The sequence below is a fragment of the Fistularia commersonii genome, chromosome 29, assembly GCF_037954325.1.
Source record: "Fistularia commersonii isolate RoL2024-O1a breed Wild chromosome 29, RoL_Fcom_v1.0, whole genome shotgun sequence".
Lineage (NCBI taxonomy): Eukaryota > Metazoa > Chordata > Actinopteri > Syngnathiformes > Fistulariidae > Fistularia > Fistularia commersonii.
The window spans coordinates 579,756-601,331 of NC_141312.1; the positions used below are offsets into that span (position 1 = coordinate 579,756).

At 45.4% G+C, this 21,576-nt stretch overlaps 3 protein-coding genes across 4 annotated transcripts; 2 read left to right on the forward strand and 1 right to left on the reverse strand.

Annotated features, from left to right (window-relative positions):
* Positions 1-951: 951 nt before the first annotated feature.
* LOC147216530 (mannose-P-dolichol utilization defect 1 protein-like) lies at positions 952-1,908 on the forward strand. The gene is made up of 4 exons (XM_086176607.1): positions 952-1,042; positions 1,497-1,543; positions 1,634-1,761; positions 1,821-1,908. The coding sequence occupies exons 1-4, from the start codon at positions 952-954 to the stop codon at positions 1,906-1,908; spliced, it is 354 nt and encodes a 117-aa protein (XP_086032733.1).
* Positions 1,909-6,735: 4,827 nt separating this feature from the next.
* Positions 6,736-8,610, forward strand: LOC147216531 (mannose-P-dolichol utilization defect 1 protein-like). The gene is made up of 4 exons (XM_086177210.1): positions 6,736-6,862; positions 7,296-7,406; positions 7,485-7,639; positions 8,217-8,610. The coding sequence occupies exons 1-3, from the start codon at positions 6,779-6,781 to the stop codon at positions 7,602-7,604; spliced, it is 315 nt and encodes a 104-aa protein (XP_086033336.1). The 5' UTR covers positions 6,736-6,778; the 3' UTR covers positions 7,605-7,639; positions 8,217-8,610.
* slc25a35 (solute carrier family 25 member 35) lies at positions 8,586-19,949 on the reverse strand. Of its 2 annotated transcripts, XM_086177209.1 has the most exons (6): positions 19,168-19,949; positions 19,031-19,096; positions 18,018-18,170; positions 16,783-16,917; positions 10,592-10,652; positions 8,586-8,940 (listed from the first exon to the last, which is right to left on the reverse strand). In XM_086177209.1, exons 1-6 carry the CDS (start codon positions 19,537-19,539, stop codon positions 8,897-8,899), a joined length of 831 nt encoding a protein of 276 aa, XP_086033335.1. In that variant the 5' UTR covers positions 19,540-19,949; the 3' UTR covers positions 8,586-8,896. The 2 variants fall into 2 exon arrangements, with proteins under 2 accessions (XP_086033335.1, XP_086033334.1); XM_086177208.1 differs by lacking the exons at positions 8,586-8,940; positions 10,592-10,652 and adding an exon at positions 14,097-16,313 and having other exon boundaries at positions 19,168-19,943.
* Between the last annotated feature and the right edge of the window lie 1,627 nt (positions 19,950-21,576).

The following is a 21,576-nucleotide window of genomic DNA, read 5'->3' on the forward strand; positions in this document are numbered from 1 at the left end:
AACCAAGAGCCCATCTTCTCTGGTATCTCGGGCTCCAAGACGAACTCTTTCCGACCTGCGGGCGAAGCCGGGGTCGGTTCTGCTCCTGGACCTCAGGAGGTCCTCCGGCTCTCAGGTGACCTCGTGTCCACAACGAAGAAGACGGCTTCTTCACAAAGCCGTCGTTGATTCTCCATCACAATGAGTTCTTTTCCTAATCGCATCCGATCGGCTGACATTCCGGACGTTGCCGCAGGTTGTGGCCGTGGAACACTGAGCCTGTGTGCGAGGACGTTCGGTTGGCGGACGCGCAAACTAAAATCAGACATAAAACCTCTTCCACGTTAGAAAACCCTTGTTTTCCAACACATCGGTGCGTATCTCCTCCCTGCAGACCTGCTGCCTCCAGCATCTTCCCGCTCCGCGCTGCCCTGCAGGAACTCCAACGGCGTGGGAAAGTCTTTGCAACGCTCTTGCGTGAATAGAACCGCAGTTACGGTGCGGATCCGCGGCGGGTACCGTAAGACACCGAGCAAAGCGCGGGGCAGGTCATGTACGCGCTCAGCGCTCCCGTGGAAAAAGCATGGAAACACGACATTTTCACGGATTCGTGACCCTCCGGTTCGCTTCCTCGCCCCGCCAGCACGTCTGCTCACCCCGGAGGAACCGGAAACATTTACAATGTGCATCTCATAACTGATTAAATAACAATTAAAAAAAGAGGAATTTTATCAGACGCGGTGGAAAAACATCCGGATACACCGAGTTTATTTCCGGAACGCCCGGGTTTCTGATGACAAACGTGTGTTTTTTTGTTTTTTTAAGAAACCAAATAACAGCGATTGGGTACGTGGCTGATTGTTCTACTTCCGGACTACAAAAACCTCTCGCGATCGTGTTTAAAAGTCTTGCGGGGCTCCGGGGCCCCGCCCGCCCCTCCGTCCCGCACGGCAGCCCCGCACAGCAGCCGCCATGGCCGCGCCTCCGCTGCACGAATCCCTGCTCACTCTTCTCATGCCCAAATTTTGCTACGAGGAGCTTTTCGTCAAACTCCACCTGGAAGGTGAGACCAGCACACACACACGGCGAGTGTGTGTGTGTGTGTGTGTGTGTGTGTGCGCGGGGCTTGCACACACACACTCGCGAACGTCGAAAGTGTGTTTCAAAGTGCAACACACTCTTTATTTGTTAGTACTACAGTTTTCTCCCCCCCCTCTGCAGTGGCCTGTCTCGGTGAGGCCATCAGAAGATCTGCTGGCCTCCTGACCTTCCTGGACACCTTCCTGGGTGAGACCCGGCCTTTCCTTCTCCACGCTGGTCTTCACATCTGAACATCTGAACATCTAAACGCCGCACCAGCGCGTCCGGTAGCCGCCGATGGAAGACGTCGAGGGTCACGTTGGTCCAAACACTCCCTGCTCCAGCACATCGCAGGAGTTCTTCTCATTGTCCAGCGCTGCGATGGCCAAACAGAAGGAGCCCGTCAATAATTAATCCGCAATGTTTTTGTCACGAAGGCAAACAGAAGTTATCGATCCCTCTGTGTCCGTCCCAGGGGAGGGAGGTCACCTCAGGACGTTTAACGCCGATCCAAACGTTCCTTCCGGCGGTCCAATGCCCTCTTCTTCTTCTTCTTCTTCTCCCTGCAGCCCAGCTGCTGCAGCTGCTGAAGGTCCTGCGAGGAGGCGACGCCTGGGGCCTGAGTCCACCTGCCGTCCTGCTGCAGCTTTACTCCTCCTCGTGTGCGGTCATCTACATCGTGGCCGGAGGATTCCCCTTCCCGTAGGTGTCCGTCCACCAACACGCTTCCAGTGCGCTCGGTATGTTCGCAATGCGCGCAGGAGCTCGGCCAGAACCTTCCGGATCCTTCTGGGGTTGATCTTCTGTGGGCGGTCTTTTGCCTGGACCAGGAGAGCCAGAGGGGTGTGAGGGTGGAGAAGGACAAGGAGCTATCACCTCTAACACCAGGAGCAGGAACAGCTAGATGCAAATAGCTGAAGGGATGCAATAATAACTTGAAGTGAAGATCTGAGGTTACCATATGTTGGGGGACACTGAACCCCTAACGGCTCCCCTGGCAGCCTGCTGCTCATGGTTCATCCATGATGGGTTCAATGAACAAATTTCCCCAGGAGGGATTAATAAAGCATAAATTCTTCTTCTTTCCCTTCAGGGTCTCCACAGTTAATCCACCTTCTCCATCCAACCCAATTCTCTGGATCCTCCTCTCTCACACCAACTACTTTCATATCCTCTCTCACTACGTCCATAAACCTTCTCTTTGGTCCAGTTCCAGCATCCGTCTACCAATATATTCTCTATCCCTCCTCTGTTCATGACCATCTCAGTCTGGCTTCTCTGACCTTCTCTCCAGAACATCTAACATGTGCTGTTCCTCTGATAGACTCATTCCTGATCCTCTCCATCCTGGTCACTCCCAAAGAGAACTTTGGCATCTACATCTCTACAACCTCCACCTCTGCCTCCTGTCTTTTCTTCATTGTAAGTGTTTCTAGTCCAAACATCATCTCTGGTCTCACCACTGTCTTGTACACCTTTCCTTTCAGTATGGCAGATGTTCTTCTATCTCTTCGTACCCCTGACACTTTTCTCCATCCATTCCAACCTGCTTGAACCCGTCTCTTCACCTCTTTTCCACACTATCCTACGCTCTGGACTGATGACCCTGAGTACCTGAAATCCTCCACCTTCTTGATCTCCACTCCCTGTAGCCTCACCGTTCCACCTGAGTTCCTCTCATTCACACACATATATTCTGTCTTGCTGCAACTACCTTTCATTCCTCTCCTTTCCAGAGCATACCTCCACCTCTCTAGATGTTCCTCTACCTGTTGTCTGCGCTCACTACAGATCACAATGTCGTCTGCAAACATCATGGTTCATGGAGATTCCTGTCTAATCTCATCTGTCAGCCTGTCCATCACCACTGCAAACAAGAGGGGGCTCAGAGCTGATCCCTGATGGAGTCCCACCTCCACCTTGAACTTCTCTGTTACCCCTGCAGCACACCGCACCAGTGTCTCACAGCGAGCATACATGTCCTGCACCAGTCTAACATACTTCTCTGCCACTCCAGACTTCCTCATACAATACCAGAGCTCCTCTCTTGGCACCCTGTCATATGCTTTTTCTAGGTCTACAAAAACACAAACCAGCTCCCTCTGGCCTTCTCTGTACTTTTCTATTAGCATTCTCAACGCAAATACTGCATCTGTAGTACTCTTCCTAGGCATGAAGCCATACTGCTGTTCACAAATGCTGACCTCTGCTCTCAGTCTAGTTTCCACTACTCTTTCCCATAACTTCATTGTATGGCTCATCAACTTTATCCCTCTATAGTTGCCACAATTCTGCACATCCCCTTTATTCTTAAAAATAGGCACCATCACACTTTGTCTCCATTCTTCAGGCATCTTCTCACTCTCTAAGATCCTGTTGAATAATCGAGTCAGAAAATCTACCGCTGCCTCTCCTAGACACTTCCACACCTCCAGAGGTATATCATCAGGACCAACTGCTTTTCCACTCTTCATTCTCTTCAATGCCTTCCTCACTTCACTTTTACTAATTTTTGCTACTTTGTGGTCTACAATAATCGCCTCTTCTACCCTTGCCTCTCTTTCATTTTCCACATTCATCAGTTCTTCAAAGTACTCTTTCCATCTTCCCATCACTCTTCTAGCATCTGTCAATACATTTCCCTCTCTGTCCTTTATCACCCGGACCTGTTGTACATCCTTTCCATCTTTATCTCTCTGTTTCGCCAACCTGTATAGATCATTCTCACCCTCCTTACTATCCAACCGAGCATACAAGTCATCATATGCCCTTTGTTTTGCCTTTGCTACCTCAATCTTTACCTTTCGCCGCATCTCCCTGAACTCCTGTCTGTTCTCTTCAGTCCTCTCAGTATCCCACTTCTTCTTCGCTAACCTCTTTCTCTGTATACACTCCTGCACTTCTTCATTCCACCACCAAGTCTCCTTATCTACTTTCCTTCCAGATGACACACCAAGTACTCTTCTACCTGTCTCCCTGATAACACTAGCTGTAGTTGTCCAATCATCTGGAAGCTCTCCCTGACCACCCAGACCCTTTCTCAGCTCCTCCCTGAAAACCATGCAACACTCCTCCCTTTTCAGCTTCCACCACTTTGTCCTCTGCTCTGCCTTTGTCCTCTTCATCTTCCTTGTCACCAGAGTCATCCTACAAACCACCATCCTATGCTGTCTGGCTACACTCTCACCTACAACTACTTTGCAGTCACTGATCTCTTTCAGGTTACCTCGTCTATACAAGATGTAGTCTACCTGCGTGCTCCTACCTCCGCTCTTATAAGTTACCCTATGTTCCTGTTTTTTCTGGAAAAAGGTATTCACTACAGCCATTTCCATCCTTTTTGCAAAATCAACCACCATCTGTCCCTCTGCATTCCTATCCTGGATACCAAATCTGCCCATCACTTCTTCATCCCCTCTATTGCCTTCACCAACATGTCCATTGAAGTCTGCACCAATGACCACTCTCTCATTTCTGGGGATATTCTGCATCACTTCATCCAACTCATTCCAGAACTTCTCCATCTCCTCTAACTCATATGTGGCATAGCCACTAACAACATTGAGCATCACACCCTCAATTTCCAGTTTCAGACTCATAAGTCTGACATTCTTTTCACCTCTAGGACGTTCCTAACTAACTCCTCCTTCAAGATAACTCCTACTCCATTTCTCTTCTTGTCAGTACCATAATAGTACAACTTAAAGCTTCTCCTAAGCTTCTAGCCTTACTACCTTTCCACCTGGTCTCCTGGACACACAGTATATCCACCTTCCTTCTCTGCTTCATGTCCACCAACTCTTTACCTTTTCTTGTCATAGTCCTGATATTCAAAGTTCCTCCTCTCAGTCCCAGACTCTTGCCTTTCCTCTTCTCTCTCTGCTTCTGAACCCACCTTCCTCCTTCTTTGACCTCCAGTAGCTCAGTTTTATGCTGCAGTGGGTTTGCCGAAACACTTTCATTTGTCCACTGTGACGGTGATGGCCGACGGTAATTCCCCTATAAAACTCCGTAAATGACTCGTATCCTTGTTAAGCTAGAAGTCACAGTACCAGGCTGGGTGTGTGAGTGGTTCGGGGCGCCGATCACCCGGCCGTGGAGGCCGATCCGATGCCAGTGGTTTCAAAAATGTTCGTCAAATACGGAGCGAAAGTTGACACCTGCTGATTTTGATTGATTCACTGCAATACAAACTCGTGCGCACAACAAACAAGCGTACAAGAAAGTGGTTCGCAAAAACAGCGCATTGACAGAACTGATGTTCCGCATTATTGATATCTGTGGATGCATCGTACATTCTACTCTTTCATCACTGCCACCGTTGGATTGCAAATCAAACTGAAACGCTTCCTGCTTTCTAACTTGTCTCTTCTGTTCCGCCATGTTTGCAAACCTGTGGTTGTTTTTTTTCGTGATTTTCTTTTTTCATTGGCCGAGCAGCCTTGCTGGACAGTGGCTTCCCAAGAAGTGCAAGACAATCAGAAGGAAGTTTCAAGCACCGCCCATGTTCTATCCCATTTAGAACATTTCCTGCGGGCCAATTAAAAGTGGACTGTGGGCCACAGTTGGCCCGCGGACCGTAGTTTGGACACCCCAGTTGTTGCCGATGAATGAATGAATGAATGAATGAATGAATGTCTGCTGTGGCTCCTGCTCTGCAGAGCCTGGGCTGATCGCTTCCTCGTGCTGGTCCAGACGGCGGCCATTGTCTATCTCATCCTGCACCATCGTGGTGAATCCCTCAAAGGTCAGCGTGCACACACACACACACACACACACACACACACACATCCGTGCACATTTAAAAACATGTGAAAAAGAATTAAAAATTAAATTAGATATTGATAAATACTAATAAAAATGTAAAGAACTTAAAAAATTAAAGAATTTCCCCAATGCAAATCAATACAGCAAATCTTATCTTAAAAACTGACAGATCATCATATGAGAGATTTTTGTTCATATTTTGAATTTTTGAAACAATAACTGACGCTATCAGCATCAGTGGCTCCAAAATTTTATATATATATATATATATATATATATATATATACATATGTATATTATAATTGGAAATACAGTTTCCAACTATTATTTATTATTGTTATGTTTTACTTGAAACTCTGGCACAACAATTTCCTTCGGGATAAATGAAGTCGTTCTTATTCTTATTCCTAAACTGCGTAAAACAATTCAGGAATGGAAATGAAATCCTGTAAAACACACTTAATAGATCCAAAAAGTTATTTAGAAATAATATTATTCATAAATCTAAAACTGCTTGCAAACAGCGTATTGCATGCATGATTTTATTCATTTTATTCTTGATTTCAAAGGAAATGGGCTGATGTAGGCATGATAGGCCACATAAGCTGGAGTTGCAGCCGACATCTTTTCAGAGCAGATAACAATGTTTTGAGGAGTTTTAGATGAATTACCATTTATTTAAATCTTATGTGTAATAATCGTGCTGTATTTGTGCACCGTTTCAATGAACAAGTTGAGAAGACTGAAATAATCTCATTAACTCTACTTGCATTTATTTGCCCTCTCATTTCATTTGTTGCATTTCCTGATATGAATATTTTGCAAGCGCTCCGTGTCCGGGGGCGGCGGCGTTCGGCGTGCACGGAGGTTCTTCCGGTTGTGCGTCTCACCTGCTGCTGTTGTGGGTTTTGTGCGTGCAGGACTGCTGTTCCTGCTGGCCTACAGCGGCTCCATGTTCCTCCTGGGCTCCTGTGCGACCCCAGCGGTGGGCCGGGCCGTGGAGTCCTCCAGTTTACCAGCTTTAGTCGCCAGCAAGGTAGCGGCTCGCTAAGCGTCCTCTCGTGATCACTCCCTTTGCTACAGAATGGCGCCACCTACTGGACGGAATTTAGACAAGCGGCTTTTGAAGAGGTGTTGCGATGGGGATTTATGACATTGGACGGAGCTGATGAACAAATATGAATATGATAATAATTTCCAGCTTTTCGTTGCAGAATAATCATACAATGCGTGAAGAATCCTATTCAATAACTGGGATTCCTTCCCGATGTTGGTTCCCGACATATCAGGACAATAGAATCCCGTTTGAACCGAAATTATCGGATCCTTTTTCGTCCAGATCACTTTCTCCACCTGATTAGTAACATCTGGATGCAGACTCCTCCCCCGGGTCGTCCTCCACCTTCCACCTGGGTAGATTTGAACTCTGCGTTTATTTTCCGACGACCCGCTGAATGTATTTCTCGCAGGTTCTCCAGGCTGGTACCAACTTCTCCAACGGCCACACAGGCCGGCTGTCGGCGCCGTCGGTGCTCCTGTCGTGTTTGGCCTCCCTGGGACTCGCCTTTGTCTCGCTGCAGGTGAGCGAATATGCATAAATCACAAGCCAAGAGGTTCATATTTATGGTTTGTATTGATGTGCGAGGTTATTTCTGCAGGATGGGGGAGGTTCTCTTGTTCTCTTGTTCCATGTGGCGTCAGCCTTTTCCAGCTGCGTCCTCCTGGCTCAGGTCCTCTGCTACCCCAGCAGAGCCGCCGCCAAGCAGAAGAGCCAGTAGAGACGGCGGCCGGGATCCGCTCGCAATGTATTCGGGTAAGGATGCTTTATTTTAATAATGTTCCCTTTGCAGTTTTTCAAAGTGGGAGTTATGAGATGGCAGTTTATATGACAGGACCTGGGGGTGGATGTTAGTCGTGGTCCTGGTGAGAGGTCACCATGCTGACGGGTCGGGTTGGAAAGAAGAAGGGCAGAATCGGGATTAAGATGTTTTTGGAGCAGTATTTTTATGAGAGTCCGGTGGATGCTTATATCAAGAATGTTTTTACTCTATTGAGTATTTTCTCTATTTTCTAATTCAAGCCAAAAACTAACCTGCAAAGAGAATATTCAATGTTAAATGTTAAAAAGAAAAAATGGTTTTGCTATTTGTCTCTTATTTATTTTTGGAACGTCCGAAACACTTCTTGTATTCTCATTTTTTTTTTCTTATAGCCTCAAATGTTTTAGCATATCTAGGTGATATTTTTGTAATTGTAAACACTTTTTGAACATTTAAAGGAGTCTTTTTTGCTGGCTTTACGGCAGGGGTTTCACAGTTTTCTTTTCATTCTGAGCTCGGTGTCCTGGTGGTGCAGCAGTGTGTATTTTTAAACTCTTTGTCCGTCTGCAGGAAACCCAAAAGAGCACAAAAGCCGAGACTCCTTCCCCTTCACCATCTGCCGTGAAAACGCAAACGTGTGTGTTGTGATACAAACACCTGCTGCTGGCTGTTTGAGGCTCAGGTCTCCAGCTGCAGACCAGGACCCCCTGAAGCTCGAGGGTGAGCTTCATGTCCAGGGAACGACACAACACACAACTGTCATCACACATTTTTAGTCACGGAACAGCTGTTTTTTTTTTATCACCCACACCAATTATTCATTTCCTTTCCTTTATTTGCAAGGGTGGAACTTAATAACAGATATATATATGCATGCATGTACAAACGATGTCTGTAAATATTACAACTATGCATGTGCAAAGTATTGATTACCATGACCGGAGTATACAGGAAATGAATCTACGATATTGATTGCAGAGACTGCAATATGCAGAAGACCCTTTCATGTGTGGATGTTTATGTGCAAGAATACAGACTATATTGGTAATAAAAGCAGAATGTAATACTCTGTGTGGAAATACTGCTGTTACTTGTTACAACCCGATTAAAAAGTACCTCATTTGGAAAAACTTCATGGAGAGGTTTTGATTTGAGGAAAGTTTGTTTTCCTCTTTTTCTCCTCGGTTTCAGTTCTTTCTTCTGTCCAGTTTGTTGCACCACAAAAACAAGTGCAGGAAATAAACCTCCAGTTACGGCAGCAGCATTGCATCTTTTTCTCCCACAATCATGGCAACTGAAAAGATACGGGTATAAACTATTATTGTATGCTTTAAAATGTATCGTTATATATCGATGGCTATTTACTGGTCGATGCAAGAATAAAAAGTATATTATGCTGTAAAATTTAAGGCACGATATGTTGAATAAAATGTGAAAACTAAAGCATTATATACCCATGAAGTTGATCATGATTAACTGGTTGATACATATATAAACAAGTATATTATGCTATAAACTTTATAGGTAATATGGTGTAAATTAAAGAAATAAAATAAAATAATATACACATTGCATCGATCATGATCGACAGGTCTGTACATATATAAAAAAGGATAATATGGTGTATAATTTAAGGCACAATATATTTAAAAAAAAAAGTAAAAGAATAGTATAATATACCCATAGGTGACAAGATCTACTGGTTGATGCATAAGTATGTCATAAAATTTAAGGCTCAATTTATATTGGAAGCAGTTTAAATATTATAGCACCATATATACATGAAGTTGATACAAGAAAATTATAAGAAAATTATGCCATTAAATTGAAGGCACAATATATTTGAAAAAATTAGAGCATAATATATCCATCAAGTTGATTGGGATCTACAGGTTGACACATATATCTAAACAAGGACATTATATTGTAAAATTTAAGGCACAATACAAATATATATTAAAATTAAATTATAGCATAATACATCCACTCAATTGATCATGATCAAATGGTTTACATATATAAATAAGTATTGTTGGCTATAAAATGTATAGTGTCATGTGGTATAAAAAAAATTAATTACAATACAATATAAGCTATACTATCGAAAAGTATATTGTGTATAATTTAAGGCACAGTATATATATATATATATATATATAAAAAATTGTAAAAGAATAGCATAATTTACCCATGAAGTTGAACAGATGTACTGGTTGATACACATATAAAGTATGTTATAAAATTTAAGGCTAAATATATGTATGAAAAAAGCACAATATACCCATGACGTCAATTCTAATCATATAATACATATATAAACAAGTATACTATTCTATAAACCTCATAGAATAAATACTATAAATAAATAAAAAAAAAACATTACATTGATCGTGATCTACAGGTCGATACATATATAAACAAGTATATTTTTCTATAAACTTCATAGTGTAATATACTATAAATCTAAATAAATTACATTATAATACCCATTACATTGCTTGCGAACCACAGGTCGAATCATATATAAAAAGTATATTATGCTGTATAATTTAAGGCACAATATATAATTTTTTTTTTTAATTATAGTATAGTAAACATATTAAGTTGATCATGATCTATTGTTTGCTTCATATATAAACAATTACATTATGTTTTAAAATTTAAGGCACAAAATATATTGGAAAAAAAAGTAAGACTACAGCATAATATACCCATGACTTTGATCGTAATCAGTTGTTATACATACACATATATAAATAAGTATATTATGCTATGAATTGTGTAGCATAGTATGCTATGAATATGCTATAAACAACATAATATACCCATTACATCGATCATGACCTGCAGGTCGAGTTTCATAAAAACAAGTATATTATGCTATAAGACTCACAGCATAATATATCAAAAAAAGAGCATAACATCCCCATTACATCAAGATCTACCGTTTTGTAGCCGCTGCAGTGCATTCTTGTCTTGGCAACTGGACTTGAATCTCTTCACTTTCTAGATGAACGACACAAATATTTATTCATAAATACATTCTTTGCATTTTTATAGTGGGTACATTATTTTCACATGGTCATTATAAGGAACTCGCAAGCGGAAAAAAATGTATACACAAACAGCCTTTAAATGTTATGATTATAGCATCATATTATTTACACTATAAATCCCAATATTCAAAGCTCGTAAATAAAGATTCTACCAAGTTGTTTGTTTTTTTTTTACTTTATTGTACGTATAAAATATAAACAGACAAAACATGGCTAAATTCAATCGAACATTAATGACATAAACAGGCATGAGGAAACATAAGGACATTTATTTTACAATCAATTAACTGTAAAACGAAACACGACGAAAGGCCTGTCAGAAATGTTGAATTTTGGAAATAAGGGGAAAAAATGGCAACGGCAATGTGTATTTAGCGCAATGGATCTAGAGGAATATCAGTCATAAAACGGTATATTCTTTTAGTGTTTGGATTTTTTTTTTTTAAGTTTTAAAGATTTTCTTATGTAATTCAAAATCGTTTTTAAAGGCAGTAAAATTGTGAGAACATTTTTGCATTCTGTCTTGTAAAATAACTTTGACAGAGTTCATCTCTTTCGTTTCCTAAAAGTAAACCAAATGTTATCTCATCTCTTGAGAAAGAAACTGGTGATGATGGAAACTTTTCTTTAATCCATTTTTTTAATTTTAGCCCAGAAGCCTTGTATCTTTTTTTGCACGAGAACAATAAATGTACAAATATTATCTTCAATATCAAAGCGTAACCTCAATAATTCCTTGGATGGGTAAATGTCATGCATCATTTTAAGGTGTTTCTCTTTTTCCTCGGGGGTTAAAGGAAGAGTGAGGTACATAGTGCTCAATGCAGAAATCGATTCCTTATCGAATTGATTTCAAATATTATAGATTCAAGCAAGTTGAATAGTAGAGCACTGGTCCGTCCCCAAAATGGGTCCGACTAGAAACATCGACGTTGCGTTCCACCTCAATGCATGCTAGCATGTTTGACCATTTTAACGATCTAAAGTCAAAGCAGCTCATGATATTTAGCAAAGAAGCCAAAGTTGACGGTTCCTTGTAAAGATCTCCGTTCCTCCTCAACACATCAGGTTGCTACTAGATGTTTCAAAGAATATCGCGGACTGGATAGCGGAATCTTCTCATACCTGTGTTAGCTAGATCTGCTAGCGTGCTTTAGCTCGCAAGTATGAACTCGCTTCCGGTTAGCATGTTGATCTTCGTTAGCATGTCGATGTTTCAGTTTAACTTCAAGTAAAATATCATTCTTCATTGCAACTAAATGTCCTTTTCGTCCCGGACATGTGGTCTGTTCGCGTCCTGTCAGCAGAGGGTCAGAAATGAGTGCAAATGTCTGGTTTTCATGCTCAGAGCACCGCAGTACTTGGCACTGGTACTTGTCTCCTAACTTCTATTTATGCAACACAATTTCAGAGTCAAACTTATTTGTTTTTGTTTTAGGTTTTATGCTTTATTTATGACACATTTAAAACACATGACAGACCTGGGCATTTTATGGCCTGTTTGTTTTTTTAACTGGCCCGCCAAACTATTTTCTTTGAGTATTTTAATAAGTATTTTCAATCCGTATTGAATTTAGAAACTCTTTGTATTGTCTTTTAATTTTGTATGGATCATTACATACAAAATAATTTAGGTACATTGATATAATCGTCATTTTAAAGTTGAAATAAAAAGCCAAAACATTTCAATATTTGACTTGCAGTTTTCATTTTGTTGTACTTACATGATACCTAGTTGGCTAAGCAGCCAAAGTAACTGCCCAGCCCTGACATCAGTAGTTGACATTTGTTTAAAATGATTTTCAAACATAGAAAGAGTTTTAATAAATATATCAAATATTTGTCCTTTTTCCAAAATGACTTGGAAAAGCTATGATTTAATATTTCTTTATAGATTTTCTCTGCACTGCGGCTTCATGCTCTTTAGTTCTGTCATTCCTATTGTCACTACGTTTATTTTCCTGTCCTTATTCTGGTTGTCTGTTTTCACCATAACTGTTTGTTTTTTTCCCATTCTGTTGTCAGTTCTTATCCTTGATGTTGTTGTTCTCTCTGATGTCTATTTATTTGTGGATGTCTTTTGTTCTCTGCTAAGGGTCTATATTTATTGACACTATAACTGTTGAGCTGCTGTGACAAGAGGATTACCTCTATTTTCCCCCAATAAAGTTGGGTTAAAGTTTTGTTTTTTGGTTTATTAAGAGACTTTTTTTTTTAATGTAAAACTCAGTTTTCTATTGCTAGAGAGGAGACAGACTTTATAAATACTGACATTATAAGGCACTGGTGTGCAGGATAGCATGGTTGTGATCATCGTTTACATTTTGTTGAATGAATCTTTGACTAATGTCATTGATACACAGACTTACATTACATTAGTCATTTAGCAGACGCTTTTATCCAAAATGACTTACAAAAATTTAGTGCTGTATCAGGCTTTTCCAAAACCTGGACTGGGTAATACCCCAAATAAAAAGCGAAGTCACATCCTAGAGTACTTTCAATTCTCTAAATTCTAGTTGCAGTTACTCACAAGAAGGAAGTCCGACATTATTTACTGCAATCTGAGGGAAACGAGCCATAGGCAATGTTATGATTAAACTATAAAATGTTTACGGAAAAACATTTTAACAGTAAAAACCAATTCTGAGGAAAATATCCACAGGTTTTTCCAAACATCCAGAACAAATCACTTCCCGTCGTCGGCCCTTTCGTTCCTTCTATTTGACCTTTAGCGTGTAGCTGTTAGCACCGCTGGTATGTGTCCATGCGTCCCTCCCACCCCTCGTACCCTCCGTCTCTTAGCAAACTCCCTCTTTTCCCCTGACCGTGGAGGCAGAAGGACGCCCACATTGAGCTGGGATCTATCCAAGGCTCAGCACCTCATTTTACAACGTATGTTGTACCTTTGCACTTCACAAATAAAAATAAAGAGTGTACAAATGTATATGGTTCTAAGATGGCTATTTGGTCGCGTGGGCACTTCTGACTACTGGCACTTCAGATCTTCAATGACCGAATTGCACTTCTTGTAAGTTGCTTTGGTTAAAAGTGTCTGCCAAATGACTGGAATGTAATGTGAAAAAATCCAACTTGGCCGCCGGCGCCCTGATTGTCCGAGAACATCTGTGAGGATCCCGGAGGAAAGCATGTGTGGCTCTTTGGAAAACAAGCATCCATTTGCTTTGCACTCAAGCGCACTCACGTTCACGTCACACCAGCAGATTCTCCTGTCTCTAGGCGTTTAGTCCAAAACCATCATTTAAACTCATCTTCCAGATGACGGCGTCACCGTGAGGTCGGATGGAAGAAAAAAAAAAAAATTGTAATCATTCATGTTCCTCACATCTGCTCGGTTGGAGGACGACCCTCTCCAGAAAACACCTGAAGCACCTTTCAAATGTAATCACGAAGCCTTTATTTTAGCAGCTTTGCAGGGTTACGCCGTTGTTGCCACGGCCCTTTATTTGAGGAGTCAAACGGCAGACGGGCCGGCGGGTCTGCGTTCCAACCACACTTCAGGCAAGCACAGGCGTGAGCTGATCCGGGATCAGATCCGGGATCAGATCCGGGCTCTTCAAAGGTCTCCTTCACACCAGCGTTATCGAGCACTTCCTTTCCATCTGCTTACATCGTTACTTTTTAACTACACAATCAGAACGCTTCATTTTTATTATCTATTATCTACTGATTAAATGATTCAAAAGGATGATATGTAACACATCTAAAACACCCGTCCCCACAAAATACAGTGTTATTGATTTGATCAGCCAAAGGAAAAGCAAAAGGCTGCAACACCAGCAGCAGCAGCAGCAGCAGACGGCTGGGGAGCAGCAAGAAACTACCTGACACTGGAAGAAGGAATCTGATGGACCTCAAACTAAAAAATAAAATTCAAACCAAAAACCCAAAGCAAAATAAAGTCCAGCACCGTTAGCGACCGATCCCAAGGCCACAAGGACTTCAATGAAAGCGCGATCTGCACTTCGACGACAATCAAGACGTCGTATCGAGGCTTTCTTCTCAAAAGTGTCCGAAATGACATCATGATCCAGGTTGACCTTCTGGCCACTAAAGAACTTCTCCCAGTGGAAAAGGTCAGTGGCCTCCCTTCAACAATATTCGGCGGAGGAGTTGAAAGAGCTCCTGGAGGAGGCCCCGGGACGCAGGAGATGGACCCGCTGGAACCAGCATCCCATAATACACTGGAGGACGGAGGAGGAAAAAGACCCCCGCTTCTGATCCCTGATAATCAACCAACATATAGAAAATCCTAAAAAAGGCATGGGAGTCTGTGAAGGCATGGGTTCTCCTGGAGCGAGGAGAGCATCGGGTCTGAGCCACAAACAGGACAACCTGGATCGCGGACACATCCTGCAACGCCGTGAACACCCAGTAATGCCTTATAAGGGAAGGATTTATAAATATAGACAAATATTGAGAAGACCAGCCAATACACGGGAAACTAGTATTTTTCCAAAACCTGTCCGGTAGAGTTTGGTGACTCGAAATCCAAATAAATTAATTTCTCAACATCTTTCAATGCAAAGCGCTGGTTCATTCAGCGCTTGCAGTGCAGAATGAGCTTCCCGCCCGCGGCGGCTGCAGCTGCCAGGGGAAGTTCATCCACGCCGTCTAAATTCCGGAGATCGGGAGTGAGTTGTCTGACAGGAAAGAGGAGTGCCAGCAACCCCGCACGCTCTTAAAAGGCTTTTTGAATTTCTTCCAGAAGGAACCCGGAAGAACGTTGTGGAGATAAGTTGTTCTGGCGGAGCCACTGATTCACGTCAGAGCAGAGTTTGACTCCGCGAGCTCCAAGGACAAATCACATGCACTGCCGGGAACCTTTCCACTCCTGTGACCTCCATGATTCTTCACATTTAAAACTAATACATGCATACACATATATATATATATATATATATATATATATATATATATATATATATATATATCTGCAGATGCTCCCTTGGAACAGGAGTGAGGAAAGACTGACGGTTCAAAAACAAAATACGTCTAGATATCTTCTAGATTGATCGGAAGCACATTTCTCCTCCTCACTGGCTCCATCTCACCCAGCAGGTCCTAAAGGACACCATATCAGCCAGATTAACTGAAGCCGTCAGCTATCTGGGTTCCCGCCTCCCCCAGTAGACGTCGAATGACGAAGAGAAGGCTCACCAAGTTGTGCAAATATTGCGTGAAGTTGTTGTTTCCCTGGATTTGTGAGTCACAGCTGATGCTTTCCTCTGGCCTCCTCAAGGAGGGTTCCTTCCAACAGAAGGTAGTCAAACCTTGAAGCAGCGATGGCGGCAGGGGTTCTCGCCCGCCGCCATCCGGTGTTTACGTCACACGCGTCGACATTGTCCTGACTTGCATATTGACTGGTGAGGGTCCCGTTCGCAGAGCAGACCGAGAGCTGACCGCGCCGCCGCCGCCGCTATCTGAGCGGCGTGTAGAGTCTGCGCAGCTCGTCCCAGAAGAACAGCGACAGGATGGTGTGCGGCCCCAGGCGGAAGTAGGAAGCTCCCAGGCCCTTGTAGAGCCCCGTCACGCCCTCCCTCTTCAACGTCTTGGAGAAGCAGTCGGTGAATCCTCGATACAGCCGGCCCTGCGGGATCACAGCATCAAATGGTCTCCAGGGAGCCGGGCCTTCGCCCAAAACAGGTCATCCATTACATGGCGGAACGGCACCGACCGCCTGGGCGGAGCTGCGCGTTAAAGAACCGACTGCGGTATCGAATGATTCAGAGCGGCCCGGGTCATTCTCGGGTCATTCTCGGGTCATTCTCGGGTGAATTCTCCTCCAAATCTTCTCGTCTTGGCAACCGGACATGAATTTCTTCACCTGAAGACGTTTCACGAGCTGAATGTGGCCTCTGGGATGAGGGCTGAGACGTCCTCAAGTGAAGAAATTCAAGTCCGGTTGCCAAGACGAGAAGATTTGGACCAGGAGTTTTACTGATGACCTGCTAGTGAAGTATAAAGAGCCGCTGGAACCGGCCAAAAAGCAGCCCGAACCCCAAACGTCCTCTGCGACGTGAAGGCAAAACATGAGTAGAAATGGCGAGGGTCCTCACCTGGCCCCGGGGATCCACCGGCTGGTTGTAGAGCCGCGTGCTCACCACGTCAAACGGCGTCATGGCCAACACCACCGCCACGCTGCTGATCATGCCGGCGCTCAGCGCCACCAGCCAGCTGTCCTTTGCAAACACCTGGAGGAGAAGAAGAAGAAGAAGAAGAATTAGGAGAAGAAGAAGAAGAAGACGACACTGGGAGTCATCAGTGGTTTCTCAGGGATCCGTGAAGGTCAGGTACGAGCGAGGAGCACACACACCTTCACCCACTAATTCTAAATTTAAGTCATCCTGAAAACACACATGTGGAGCAATGAGAAACACAGCTATTATTATCTCTCTCACACACACACACACACACACACACACACACACACACACACACACACACACACACACACACACACACACACACACACACACACACACACACACACACACACACACGCATGAGAAGGCCGTTGGTGTCTTTACACAATGTGACGGCTGTTCCTGGCGGGTGCAGGCGGGGCTGAAGGAACGCCGGTCAGTGTTTGCTCACAGCAGCCGGTTTGTCTGAGCCGGGGAGGGACCACCAAGACCTCCAAGACCTACAAGACCACCAAGACCTCCGAGACCTCCGAGACCTCCGAGACCTCCGAGACCACCAATAGCGTGGTTGTGGCCCACCTTTGAATGACTCCTCTGTTTGGCAGACAATCACGAGGCTTACAAGGCCCGTTGCGGTGCGTTCAGGTCCCACCCGAGGGCCGCGGGTCCTGGGGCCGCGGCCAATCCGCCTGCTGTTTTTTTTTTTTTTTTTTTTGTTAAAAATAGCCACGGAGGCCCGTCCAGTTTCCACATGGGGTGTGTGTGTGTGTGAAAACGAAAGGGGTCGAATTTCCGTTGCGGCTCGCAGCTTTGTCTGAGCCACAATGACCCCCCCCACCCCCACCCCGCGGGCCCCCCGGGGCCCCCCCGCTCGCTACCGACCAGCGGGAGCTTCTACACAACATGCTGGATTGTTTGAAACACTGCGAAGCAGATGTTACAGTTGCGAGTCAAAGGAGCGTCCCATTATTTCACTTTGTCTCCACTCCGGGCCTTCGGTCCGGCTGTTTGTGCTACATGCTACATGCTACATGCTACTCTGGTGCCAGGTCTACTGCAGCCCTGTAACATATCCACACGTATCCGCCGCTCGGGTTTATTCTCGTGGTCACGTGAAGAAGAAGGAAACCCGCTGACGTTGAACTGACCTGGAGATCGATGACCAGCTCCTTGGCGGAGGAGAAGGTGGAGAGCTGCGTGGCCGAGCCCACGCTGACCCTGGGGACGGCGGCGCTGGAGCCCCTCCACAGGCCGAGGACGCCGTGCTGCCGGTAGATGGCCAGCAGAGCCTGGGTCATCCCCTGGGGAGCACAGGAGGACACGCCGATGTGGAAACATCTCAGAGAGGCCGGAGAGGAGAGGGACGTCCGGGTGAAAGGTCACCGCGCCACGCTGGAAGCCTTTCTGCTCCGATCAGACCCGAGCGATCGTCGGCATCTCCGGAATGTCACACAAACGTCCAGATCATTGACGGCTGTTAATGAGTTTCTAGATAAATGATGGCGGCGCGGCGGTTAGCGCCTCCACCTCCTGGCCAGAAGGTCCCCGGAAGGTGGGCTTCCCACAGGGGACCTCTCTGAGCGGAGCCTCCATGTTCTCCAAACGTCTGGGGCCGGTTCCTGATCAGCGGAGACCCTGAATTTTCCAAATTTGTGAATGGTCGGAGGGGTCTCCACGTTGCCCCGTGACGGACCCTGAAGGAACGTCTCCTCTCGGCCAATCACAGCGGAGATAGATAACGAATGAATGAACAAAATGAAATAAACGCATCGTCGTTTCTTGTGCCTTTTTTATGAAACTGTAACTGTGTTTTAGTCCCGGAAACGTCTGAGTGACGGTTAAACGTCCGTTTAATGAGTGATAGCTGTTGTTGGCCACACGAGCGTGCAAAGGTAAAGAACTGTTCCCTTCAATTCTGGGTAAAAAACACACAATTGATTGACTTCATCGCACCCCAAAACGCACCCGCATCGTTCCCAGCGAGTCCAAAATCACACGGAAAACAAGCATCGACATGAACCCCAACATTGGCCGCAAGACCTTCAGGTCAGTTGGGACGACCCAACCATCAAACCGTGTCCCGCCAAGATCTCGGCTGAGAAGAAGCTGCAGACCTTCAGGTTTTTAACAAACTTTTCTCAAGTGTCAAAGGTGATGTTACCTGGTGCCGGTGCTGGTGTCCGACCGCGATGCTGGAGGAGGCCTGGCTCTGCAGGTGAGTCTTCACCTGTCAGAAGGAGACAAAGTCAGGGATCGGCGTCTCGTCCCGGTGAGACGTGCACGTCGCGGTGTACTGACGAGGTAGACCGGGCTGCCCATCACGGCCCCGAGCACCCCCGCCGCCGCCCCCGCCACGGTGGTCTTGGCGGCGCTGACCCTGCCGTCGGTGTGGATGTAACCGGACGACTCGATGACGGCGTACGAGCCGAGGCGGACGCCGTTCATGAAGAACTGGTAGACCAGGCCGGGCACCAGGCCCTTCTGCAGGCCGGCCACGCCGTCCACTTTGCCGATGGTGTAGAAGGCGTGGAAGACGTTGCGGTAGTGGACGCGGTAGGAGCCGCGGCTCTGCAGCTCGCCCTGCAGCTGCATGCGGGTCTTCACCACCTCCAGCGGGTTGGTGAACAGGCAGGCTCCGCACGCCGCCGCCCCGCTCAGTACGAACTCCATCCCGGCGAGGGTGGAGGTCACAGCCGGGCAGAGCGGCTCCTCATCCCGGCGGCAGGGCGGGGGACGCTCCGGTACTCGCCGGTTCCCTCGGCGGTCAGCGGACGGTCGTGTGAGGCCTTCGGGGTCTCCCGCGGAGCTCGGAATTCTGAATGACACCCCAAAAACGCGACCTTTAAATCGAAACAATCGACGATTTAAAGGCTCAGAGGGACGATTGGAGAAAATACCGCTCTAGAATGTCCCTCGAACTTGTGGAAAACGCGCTGCTGTAAAGTTTAAGGGAGCTTTTCCGGTGCCGTGGCGTCATTTTAAAAAAATGGTCCGACGTTCCCTGAACATCTCAGAGGGCCAAGCGGTCGTCAGCCAATCAAATCAGCGCGTTGGGCCGGCGCTCGGCGACGTGCCCGTACGTGGAAATCCGTGCGTGTCCGCGTGAAAGCGGTAAAACGAGTCCAACTCGACTGGGATTATAACCACTTTCTCTGTAATTGTGAAAGATGTATTATTTGCTCAAGGTCGTCTGACGGGAAGAGTCACAACCGAAGCGCGACCTTCACGTTGAAGAAGGTTTCCTGTCGCTCTCGGACTTTTTGCGCTCATATTTTCAGAATTACTTCCCGCACAAATATGCCGTTTTGAAATAAACAAAAGTCCGAACATCTTTCATTAACAAACGTTATGACGACATCATGTTGAAAACTCGGTCGACTGGTGCACTTCTCCGCGCGGCCGCCAGGGGGCGCTGTGGGAGAAACCGGCACCCGTCAACAGGGAAGTCACGTGTTATCTTCGCGATGTGACGTCAGCCGTGGCGTCCATGATTAGAAAGTCAATCTTTCTTTCCATGAGAGCAGATCAACTTGCTTATTTAACGGATTTAAATGGTCGAAAGTCTGTTATGTTCCAATCGCGTTCCTCCTCTCGTCGGCTGGATCTCCACAGGAGGCCTTCTGGTGTGGAGGCTCCACGTCCTCCCCGGGTCTGCCTGGGGTTCCTCAGGGTTCTCCTGGTTCCTCCTGCAGCCCAAACACATGCAGGAGCTTCACTGGAGACCCTGAACTGTCCAGATCTGTGGATGTTGTCCATCTCCATGTGACCCTGGGATTGACCGGTCCAGGGAGACCTCCTGGGACAAGCTCCAGGACCTCCTGGGACAGGCTTTATCACCTCCAAAACCCTGACAGCGCTCTACTTCGTCTAGATCAGTGTTTCCCAACCTTTTTTGAGCCACGGTACATATTTTACTTTAGAAAAATCACACGGCACACCACCAAATAAATATGTCAAAAACATTTTTTAACGAATTAGAATGAAACCGTCGTCTCAATTTACTCAGTGTGAAATCTAATATACCTAATATCTGTAGATTTGTCAAGTTGCAATGCAAATTTCCCACTGATGTGCAACTTTTCCGGAACACTTATTTCAATGTCTGAAGACGTGTCATCAATATGTCTGGAAATGGTATTATTGGAGAGAACTGGATATTTCTTTATCAACGCCAGAGCCGAGCATTTCTTCTCCAATGATCTTGCCGGCAGGTCGTATTAATGTTTTTCTGTTTGGATTTAGAGACGAGTTCAGCAACTTTATAGCAGCTTTCACTGCTTTCTCACTCGTCTTGGTCGTTTTCAACAACGCTGCCTGTTTGTTTACGCAGATACAAGTACCGTCATTTCCAGATGAAAATCCGCAGCTTTTTTCACATAAACAACGCTGCGGCTAATATGTGGACTTCGGGAGGGAGACGCTAACGAGCTTCACGCCGCTAAAACGTTTATCCTCGTCACATCGAACCGATGAAATGACGGGAAATTATGATTCCGTTCAACTCCGACACCAAAGAAGACGACTTTGATGGTTTTAGTGCGCAGGAGGAAGACCGAGATAGCGATCGGCTAGCCGGTGCGGCTAATACTGAGGTGCGCTCAATAGTCCGGAAATGACGGTACTTTTTATTTTAAAAATGTATCACGCAAAGCGTCACCAATCACTCTGATGCACAGATGCACAGGTTCATTCACTAGCCGTTGCCAT